Raw genomic sequence first — 10,966 nt, forward strand, 5'->3', positions numbered from 1 at the left:
AATTAATTTGGAATGTTGAGTGCCATCCATTTAACACAGGTTTGCATGTCGACTAATGTGACTGACAGCTACCTATACATGTATTTATATCACTAGATCGTGACACCTATACCCTGTGCATGTTGAAGGACTCCATCACCAGTTGGCGATGTCTATTATGTCCATAAATGGGGTGGAGTTGTCTCCCTGTCTATCAATTAGTGGGAGGCTCTGAGTCATTGGTCTGTCGGTGAATGTTGTCCCAATGTAATTGTAATTATCAGTTCTAGGTGTGTCCTTTGTCAATCTTTCCATCCATTGACAGGGCTTGTATGTCCATTTGTTTGTTCATTGGTGTGATTTAAATGTTTAGTCATTTAATCTGCAGGTGTCAATCATTTGTATAAAAACATACTCTTTATACATTTGTTTCTCAATCAACTTTTAAGGTTTCTATGCAAGAAAATCTACTGGACCCGGCAGGGGTATGAATATGTCATTGTCTTAATGTCTAGCTTCTTACAGAAGGAGTAGTGGTATAATCTGCACTTGGTGTTCAGTTCCAGCAGATCTGGTAATTATTATGTCTACCTGGAAACCATAACCATGGTGATGACTGCCTGGCAACAGTCACCACCGTAATGACTGCATAGCAACAGTCACCATGGTGATGACTGCCTGGCAACAGTCACCACGGTGATGACTGCCTGGCAACAGTTACCATGGTAATGACTGCCTGGCAACAGTCACCATGGTGATGACTGCCTGACAACAGTTACCATGGTAATGACTGCCTGGCAACAATCACCATGGTGATGACTGCCTGGCAACAGTCACCATGGTGATGGCTGCCTGACAACAGTTACCATGGTAATGACTGCCTGGCAACAATCACCATGGTGATGACTGCCTGACAACAGTTACCACGGTAATGACTGCCTGGCAACAATCACCATGGTGATGACTGCCTGGCAACAGTTACCATGGTAATGACTGCCTGGCAACAATCACCATGGTGATGACTGCCTGACAACAGTTACCATGGTAATGACTGCCTGGCAACAATCACCATGGTGATGACTGCCTGGCAACAATCACCATGGTGATGACTGCCTGGCAACAGTCACCATGGTGATGGCTGCCTGACAACAGTTACCATGGTAATGACTGCCTGGCAACAATCACCATGGTGATGACTGCCTGACAACAGTTACCATGGTAATGACTGCCTAGCAACAGTCACCATGGTGATGACTGCCTGGCAACAGTCACCACGGTGATGACTGCCTGGCAACAGTTACCATGGTAATGACTGCCTGGCAACAGTCACCATGGTGATGACTGCCTGACAACAGTTACCATGGTAATGACTGCCTGGCAACAATCACCATGGTGATGACTGCCTGGCAACAGTCACCATGGTGATGGCTGCCTGACAACAGTTACCATGGTAATGACTGCCTGGCAACAATCACCATGGTGATGACTGCCTGACAACAGTTACCATGGTAATGACTGCCTGGCAACAATCACCATGGTGATGACTGCCTGGCAACAGTTACCATGGTAATGACTGCCTGGCAACAGCAACTATTGCACTGATACACCTGAGCTCACTAGATACACTGCTGCACAGACATAATGAGTTTGGCAAAAACTACATCAATTTAAATGATGATTAAGGTGGAATAGAATATTATGAATGTTTAGAAATTTTCAAAATGTTATTCTTCCAACAATTTAAGCTCATCAATCCAGCCACCTTTTTCATATAGAAAAGTGATTAAATATAACATGGATGTAACACTTGGTATGCATGTTGGAATGTCGCCAGAGCTATTTCAGATGGAAGATTGTAGATCATGTTTTTGTGTGATGTGAAGACAAATATTGTCTGGTTTCTCAAATTGTGTCATCAAATAAAGAACCTAGGAGGACAAAACGTCCAGATAAATGTGAATTGCATGGTCCCTAGTGTGTAACAATGATAAATTGTTTTGTTGTACTGGCATGTTGGGTTGGTAATTAATGTAGCATCAATTTGTCCCAGACAGAAATAAGAGCTTTTATTAAACCAATTCATTATGCCACTCACTGAAAATCTGTGTATACCTATCTGTTGTACCCTAAATTGGTAAGATACATGTTGAAAAGATAGATTTGCTTCAATAAAAGTTTGGTTGCACTGATGTTGAGGTGATTTTTATGTGATGTTTGTATTTTATTTCTACAATTTGTTAAAACAAAACTGACAATGGATGAAGCAGAATCAGCTGAATGAAATGTTTTAATATCAAAATTATACAACTAAAGATTGAGTATAGTTTTAAAACTTTTAACAAAGGAAATCTTCTTGTTAGAAATTTAAAGCAGATTATGAAACAGAGCCACAAACATGTTTCAAATGTGGTTAATCCCAAAATACAATCAAACTCTGTTGTTATACTAATATTGAAAAATGAGAACAGGTACATATGCACTAAATAAATTGAGATATTTTTTTTTAATTCTGATAAAGTGATGCTTATTGTAACTGAAATTCTCCTTTCACAGAAATCATGTCCTGTATTACATCTAATGCATGAACCCATATGAGATTTCATTCTATTTATTTTCAAACTTAATTATGATAAAAGAAATATTCTATAAAGATTTATGCAGGTTTTATGAATGTGTGTCACTGTTTTTTCTCTCCAGCTCGATACAGCGTGAATTAAGATGAGGTAAATGGTAACTGGGAGTGTTGGGGTGTGGACCCTATCATTAACACGTGTTTCATCCTATTTCATACTAAAAATACAGGCTGAATTCTGCTGTATCGAAACGGTCACCTGTTAGGGTAGTCGTAGTGTGAGGCTAGACATAGGCTGTCATTTTAAACATCAGGTCTTAACATCATTTCATTATCATTACTGTTTTTTATTGTGTTATTGTTTCAATATTTTTTAATTTCATTAATACTTATATTAAAATTTATGCAAGATATTGATATTTTTATATCACTGTTGTACTTCATCTTTTGGTAAATTAGAATTAATTTCCCGCATTTCAATAATAATAGAAAAAAGCTAAATGATTTGTTGATATTGTAATTTTTAAAATTTCGGGTATTCTAAACATATATTGTTAATAATAGCCTAGTAGCACTTCATTAGTTTTACAATAACAGGTTGTTTGTTATTTGTTGTGATTGTTTGTGTCTGTAAGTTTCATATTTTTTACTAGTTCAAATATAGTTATTTTCAAGCTCTTTTTTGAAATTTGTCACATTTTTTTCGAATTAGTTTGAATTTGACATTTAGTTAATTTTTTTTAAACTTGCTAATAAATTTTTTATTTAACTAGTTACGTTATTTATCATGTAATATTGGATTAACTTCCTTCATTTTCATCTTAGTTAGTTTGTAACATTTTCGGTTTTAGTATATAGATATTAGAAATCCAGGAAAAAATGTTTTGTGTGATAAGTTTCAAAAAAACAATTTTGGTGCCGTGACCAGGATGCGAATATGAAATTTGGTGCCGTGACTAGGATATCAATGAGTTAATATTGGACTAATTTGAAAATAGAAGTCTAGTATTATAAATCAGTATAATTTAACTGTGTTTTTTGGTGTTCTCAACTGAATTCCTGTCATTTCAAACGCCTCTCTGATAACAACATCTTCATTAATGTGTAATAAACTAAGACCAAAAACAGCGGCTATGTTTCTAGAGAAACAAAAAGTGCTTGAAAACTTATTGACATGATGGTGATGGGAGGTTTACAACACATTAAGTTAATGATTTGAATAACTACCAAGGTGGTCAAATATTAATACAATGGATTGGAAGACATGGTATACGTTAGTAATGGTATTTTGGGATAACATGTATTTGATAAAGATGAGTAGTGTGCATGACTAATTCAATGCCAAATTTTAGCCAAAATATGTCTTTGTTATAAAGAAACCTCTGCTCAATTTATAGCTAAATCAATTAACCAATAAAATATTATAAAAATTAAACATCTCCAAAGTTGAAAAGTTTCTTTCGTTTTTTTTTTTTTTGTTTTTTTTTGTCTGTTTGTTTGGAGTTTTTAGTAGAGACATTTGTGCTAGTGAAATGTCTCAGTGAGATAATGAGTGGCTAGCTTTATCAATGATGATTTATCAATGATTATTCATCGTAAAGATCACTGTACTAAGTCTGTACATTTTCTCTGATGTCTTTTTCTTTCATACATTAATTAAAGATGCTCCACCACCGACGAATGTTATTTTTTCTCTATCAAAAACAACAGCAGACAAAATAATAGTTTTCTTCAGTACAAAAAGTAACCTACTTTACACCATAACCACCATTGAAAAGTTTGAGCTTCTGATTTTATATAAAGAAATAATAAGATAAATATCAAAAAATAATTAATTGCATCCCGAAAAAAAATCCATGACACTTTGCCCTATATGGAATTAAGCTGATTGTGCATGCACCAAAATTAATTAAATTTTATCCAATTTGGGTTTTAAGAAGACCCATATAAAAACGATTATACATCAGTTATTGTTCAAATGAAAGTATCGTTTATGCTCTGTCGGCAGTGGAGCATCCGTCAAGTTATATCCCAGACATCTAATGCAAACTTTGTTTGATCATTGGAATATAATATTGAATATAAACTCCATATAACTTTCTTTAATAAGTGATTAACTATACTAGTATAATCACATACATACTGTCCTAATTGTACATTTTGTTTGTTACAGCGGAGAGAAGGAAAACCTGGTCAGGATCACCGGCCAAATCTCCAAAGGAGCGCGAGATGGAGTACAATTATCTGAATGGACATGACAGTGAGATACAAACACGTGATGATATGTATGGACAGACTCATATTACTATGCAAGAAAAACTCTTCATTTGATTGAACTCAATCTTCAAGTTTAACACCTTCTCATTATAGCTTTCATGCTGATCAAAGTCGTTTTGGATGACTGTAGCATTGACCATTGCCATCTGATTGGCTTTAGGTTGATATATGCTATCTGATTGGCTGTAATGTTGATCAAAGCCATCTGATTGGCTGTAATATTGATCAAAGCCATCTGATTGGCTGTAATGTTGATCAAAGCCATCTGATTGGCTGTTATGTTGATCGAAGCCATCTGATTGGCTGTAATGTTGATCAAAGCCATCTGATTGGCTGTAATGTTGATCAAAGCCATCTGATTGGCTGTAATGTTGATCAAAGCCATCTGATTGGCTGTAATGTTGATCAAAGCCATCTGATTGGCTGTAATGTTGATCAAAGCCATCTGATTGGCTGTAATGTTGATCAAAGCCATCTGATTGGCTGTAATGTTGATCAAAGCCATCTGATTGGCTGTAATGTTGAGCAAAGCCATCTGATTGGCTGTAATGTTGAGCAAAGCCATCTGATTAGCTGTATTGTTCATCAAATAAAAAAGGCCATCTGATTGCCTGTAACATTGATCAAAACCATGTGATTGGTTGCGATATTGATCAAAAGAATCTGATTTAACTTAATGTTGATCAAAGCCGTCTGATTGGTTGTAATATTGTTGGCTATCATGTTGATCAAACCTGTCTGATTAGCTGCGGTATGTTGATTAAAGTCATCTGATTGGCTGACTGTAATATGTAAATCAAAGATATTTAATGTAATGTAAAGTTGGTCAAAGCCATCTGATTTGTTGAGTTCTTTCGACAAATTCATTTTTTCTTGCCAAATGTCTCATTTTGATTGAATAATATATTTTGTTGTTCATTAAAGTACTGTCTGAAAATTCAGTTGATATAGAAGATACAAGATAAGTCACATGACCTGACGCCAACTGAGTACTGGGTGGTGGTCCTGAACATACAGTCCTACCGTTGGCTAAAGTTACGTATATTTGGCTGCGGTTTAGAAATCAGAATTCTTCAATTTTGATATAGGAGACGCCTTCAGTAATTATAACTATAATATGCTACCTACGTATTATTATTTCATCAATAACAACTGCTGAAATTTGTTTGTGTTCGTATGCAACAGATTTCTTCAAAACATCAAATCATATTATTTTCTCCATTGATAAGATTGTGGCATGTAATCGATTGGTTAAAATTTGGAATCTCCTTGATAATTGAATAGTAAAAAACACTTGTTAATGAATTGCTTACAATTGTTTTAACAAGTTCTACGCAGTCATAAATGTTTTTGCTCTCCGTCATGAATTGTTTTGCTCTTCTAAGTCTCATTTAATTTTGTTGAGATCATCCACACCATCTAAATGTCTCTAACAGTGAAAAAACAGAGGAGAGGAAGTATATGTGATCCAAGACAAACAGAATTGTTAGATGATCATATGAAGGGCAGGGATGTCATTATGTATTGCCCTTCATAAGAGTTCAGTAATAATGCATATATACCTATCCTATTCATGGTTAATGTGTTTATAGTGCTTTTTGCGTCAGCAATTAAAGTATGGCGCTCAAATATAACTGCACAACAGTGTCATTGAATTTTCTGTATATGTCGTAATATAACAAGCATTGTGATACTACTGATCAACATTTTGTTAACCCACTGAACTTTGTTTTTGCGATCAAATTTATTTGTCAAATTAACTAAGTTAATGGTATACTGGGTAATGTCAGTTGTTGTTCTTTTTTTAGTATATCTAATGTGGGTAGGGACAACAGAATTTAACTCATTCACCCCTGAAGACACATTTAAACTCTTCTAACTCAATGAATGGAACATTTCATTTTGAAGTTGCAGGGGTGAACAGATTGATAAAATGATTTGAAGAGAATAGTTCTCCGTAAATGGAAATTAATTAATATATTGACCGCCTTTTAGCCAATGTGTAGTGATTAAGATATTTCCTATAAATGATGATTACCTTTTTCCATAATTATGTTTAAAAGCTACTTAATATGTGTTTTCATGATGCAGTTATGATAACGTAATTGTGAATGTCGACTAAACCTGTGATATTTTACATTGTTGATATTTTTGTTCAGATATTAAGATAGTGTTGTGTGATCTTTTTACATTACTGACATTTGTCAAGTTGTTTTATGTCATATTTTAAATAGAAGTTAATTTTTGGATAAATGTAGACCAGCTGTTGGAATAATGTGAAAACATATCATGATTATTTTGATAAATGATTAATTTTCGGGTAATAGTAGTATAGTAGTTAATAAATTAATATTTCAGTGTTTGCGTCAATTTCATTGCTGTAGGGCTATTATGGAACGTGGCATTAATGAAATATGTTTTATGTTATTTATCTTTGTGCCGTTTTCTGGAGTTATAAATTGGGCTATTATTTTTGTTTTTGAAATAACAATGTCAAACACAAAGCTCAGATTTGAAAAATGGCAAGCTATCACTAATCTTTGAGCTATTTTTCGAGATAGATTTCTGTTTCAATTTTAGGAGGTTTTGTTCTCATAATAAATATCAATTACATATTCTCATTTGGATTTCAAAATTGTTCGAATTAGGTTTTGTAACGGACGATAACTGCTATGGCAGAGAGTAAATACCGCTGGCCAGTCTACATGTATGATGGGTGATTATGTTGTCACATAAGAAACATTGACTAGTTGTGTAACACTCACTGATACAAAATCATTGTTGGTCTGTTGATACAGGATCCTTGTTCTTTATGAATATTTATGTCGTATTACTAAATTATTATACAATGTTTCTTTATCGTCATTGTTCTAGACCAGTGTGGCCTTGTAAAAATCGTCTGATGAAAATCCCATAGAAATATCTATTTGTTTGTCTCATCAGTTATATACACTGTTTGAGAAGAAACGTAATATTTCAAATGACAAAAGGTCAGACTTTGTCACACAGAAAAAAGAACTTGGGATGAGGTCGGATGAAAAAAGAACTTGGGATGAGGTCAAGTGTTTCTGTTTTGTATTATTATCATATATAGATCATAGATCAACGAAAATGTAAACTGAAATTTTGGAAATATTAAAACTATGTGTATTTTATAAACTAAATACATGTAAACAAAATTTCAAGTTTCATTTTCAAATATGTCATTTATAAGAATATGAAGTTGATATATATTTTTCTTATGTCATTTTCATAGCAATCTGTTATCTGTTTGTAAAAATGTTTAAATGAATCATGTACATTTTGTATCCACTAATGGTTTTACTACATTATGATCTACAGATTTTATACGATATTTTTGTATATCATTGTAATTAACATATCAATATATATATAGGACCAATGTATAAACTGGATGAGAAGTCCAGAGAAATCCAGTTACTACCCCGGGTAACTACCAGCAATAAATCATACAAAACAAGCCTTGTCTTATCGTTATTAGCTCAAATGGCCCAAAGGGCCGGTGAGCTTATGTCATGGCGCGGTGTCCGTCGTCCGTCCGTCTGTCAACATTTCCTTTAAATCGCTACTAGTCATAGAGTTCTGCATGGATAGTAACCAAATTTGTCCACAAACATCCTTTGGGGAAGGGGAACAGAACTGGTATAAATTTTGGCTCTGACCCCCCGGGGGCAGGAGGGGCTGGGCCCAATAGGGGAAATAGAGCTAAATTCTTCAAATCGCTACTAGTCATAGAGTTCTGCATGGATTGTAACCAAATTTGTCCACAAACATCCTTGAGGGAAGGGGAACAGAACTGTTATAAATTTTGGCTCTGACCCCCGGGGGCAGGAGGGGCGGGGCCCAATAGGGGAATTAGAGGTAAATCCTATAAATCGCTACTTGTTCTAGAGTTTTGCATGGATTGTAACCAAATTTGACCACAAACATCCTTGGGGAAAGGGGAACAGAACTTGTATAAATTTTGGCTCTGACACCCCTCCCCCGGGGGGCAGGGCCTAATAGGGGAAATATAGGTAAATCCTATAAATCGCTGCTTGTTCTAGAGTTCTGCATGGATTAATATTGTAACCAAATTTGGCCACAAACATCCTTGGGGGAAGGGGAACAGAACGAACTTGTATAAATTTTGGCTCTGACCCCCTCGGGGCAGGAGGGGCGGGGCCCAAAAGGGGAGATAGAGGTAAGTATTCAAATTACTTCAGAAAAGAAACAATGAACTTGTATTCAGAACATTATTTGGCATCACAAACCAGGTGAGAGATAAGGCCCACTGGGCCACTTGTATTAACGTCTCTGGACAACATAGGACAAACAGTGGATTCACTACTAACATCAGCGACACAAAGAAAAAACATTCTCACATTGCATTAAAAACAACCGCGTTAAGTTTCATGGTTTCTTAAAACGTATTGTTAAATTGAACCTTTCAACATAGCAAAGGAAGTTACCTAAATAGGATAAACATGCTGGAATCTAATCACTGGCTCGCGTTCTTGTCATTCAATTTTCTGATTAATAGATATATACCTGTCTACTTGCACTTTTCTATATATATGGATAGCTCTTGTTCAGATCGCAATGATATGCCATTCCAATGTTAGTCAAAAGAAGATCGAAATTATATGTAATATCAAGGGATATTGAAAACGTTTATGCTAACGCTGGCCAAGAGAACGGGGACCCGGATCCTACCTGTTTGCGAGGCGTTACTTCAAAGAATGTCCCCGAGTGACGTCACGGTATCTCTGAGATTTGAAACTGGACCATCACGTAAATTCCTTTGCTGTCCATTTTTAGGTCATCTGACCCAAAGGGTCAGGATGATCTTTTGTCATCATGCACCTTCCGTCGTCGTGCGCCGTCCGCCATGCGCCGTGCGTAAACTTTTCATTCAAACGACTTCTTCTCAATAACCGGAAGGCCCAGGGTACTCATATTTGGGCTGTAGGTTGCTGGAATGGAGGGCTACCAAGTTTGTTCAAATGAATGACCTTGACCTTCATTCAAGGTCACAGGGGTCAAATAGGCTAAAATCTTTAAATGACTTCTTCTCAAGAACCAGGAGGCCCAGGGTACCGATATTTGGCCTGTAGGATGCTGGGATGAAGGGCTACCAAGTTTGTTCAAATAAATGACCTTGATCTTCATTGAAGGTCACAGGGGTCAAATAGGCTAAAATCTTTAAACGACTTCTTCTTAACCAAAAGGCCAAGAATACTCATATTGGGCCTGTTGCATTCTTGGATGAAGTGCTACCAAGTTTGTTCAAATAAATTACCTTGACCTTTATTCAAGGTCACAGGGGTCAAATAGGCTAAAATCCTTTAAACAACTTCTTGTGAATAACTAAGAGTCCTAGAGACCTGATATTTGGCCTGTAGGTTGCTGGGATAGAGGGCTACCAAGTTTGTTCAAATGAATGACCTTGACCTTCATTGAAGGTCACAGGGGTCAAATAGGCTAAAATCTTTAAATGACTTCTTCTCAAGAACCAGGAGGCCCAGGGTACCGATATTTGGCCTGTAGGATGCTGGGATGAAGGGCTACCAAGTTTGTTCAAATAAATGACCTTGATCTTCATTGAAGGTCACAGGGGTCAAATAGGCTAAAATCTTTAAACGACTTCTTCTCAAGAACCAGAGGGCTCGGGGTACTGATATTGGGCCTGTAGGATGCTGGGATGAAGGGCTACCAAGTTTGTTCAAATAAATGACCTTGACCTTTATTCAAGGTAACAGGGGTCAATTAGGCTAATTCCTAATAAGAACACATACAATAGTCCTTTTTTATTGTAAATGAATTATATTCGCCGTGTACTGAGTTTCTTTTATGCTGTAAATTGTCTTCCTAATAAGTACCCCATTGTACCACGAAGGCCTTAAACACTTTTTCCCTCCAGCTAGACCGAAATACGGGTTACATCTCCCATACACAGTCGCGATACCCCCGCTTAATACCAGGAGAAGGAGCGTCCTCATTAAAGCCATGGCTGGGTCAGAAATGATGTGATAGTGCCTGATAACGGCGTCAATATAAAGGGTGGTGTGGGATTTTCTAGGTAACATATATTGTAGGAATGATTATGCAATCATGTATTTTCACTACGTGACGTAG

The 10,966-nt window shown here is 36.1% G+C and overlaps 1 protein-coding gene across 14 annotated transcripts in view; it reads left to right on the forward strand.

The window, feature by feature from the left end:
• Positions 1 to 8,309, forward strand: part of LOC138329260 (trichohyalin-like) — a 74,780-nt gene extending 66,471 nt beyond the window's left edge. For 11 of the 14 annotated variants that reach the window (XM_069276106.1, XM_069276119.1, XM_069276107.1 and 8 more), the window contains one exon: positions 4,725 to 8,309. In XM_069276106.1, the coding sequence (XP_069132207.1) occupies positions 4,725 to 4,882 (158 nt within the window). In that variant the 3' untranslated portion in view covers positions 4,883 to 8,309. Of the gene's footprint in view, positions 1 to 2,676; positions 2,703 to 4,724 lie in introns of all 14 variants that reach the window. The other 3 variants (XM_069276115.1, XM_069276113.1, XM_069276114.1) reach the window with 3 other exon arrangements.
• Positions 8,310 to 10,966: the final 2,657 nt, after the last annotated feature.

This window comes from Argopecten irradians, chromosome 8, assembly GCF_041381155.1.
Source record: "Argopecten irradians isolate NY chromosome 8, Ai_NY, whole genome shotgun sequence".
Lineage (NCBI taxonomy): Eukaryota > Metazoa > Mollusca > Bivalvia > Pectinida > Pectinidae > Argopecten > Argopecten irradians.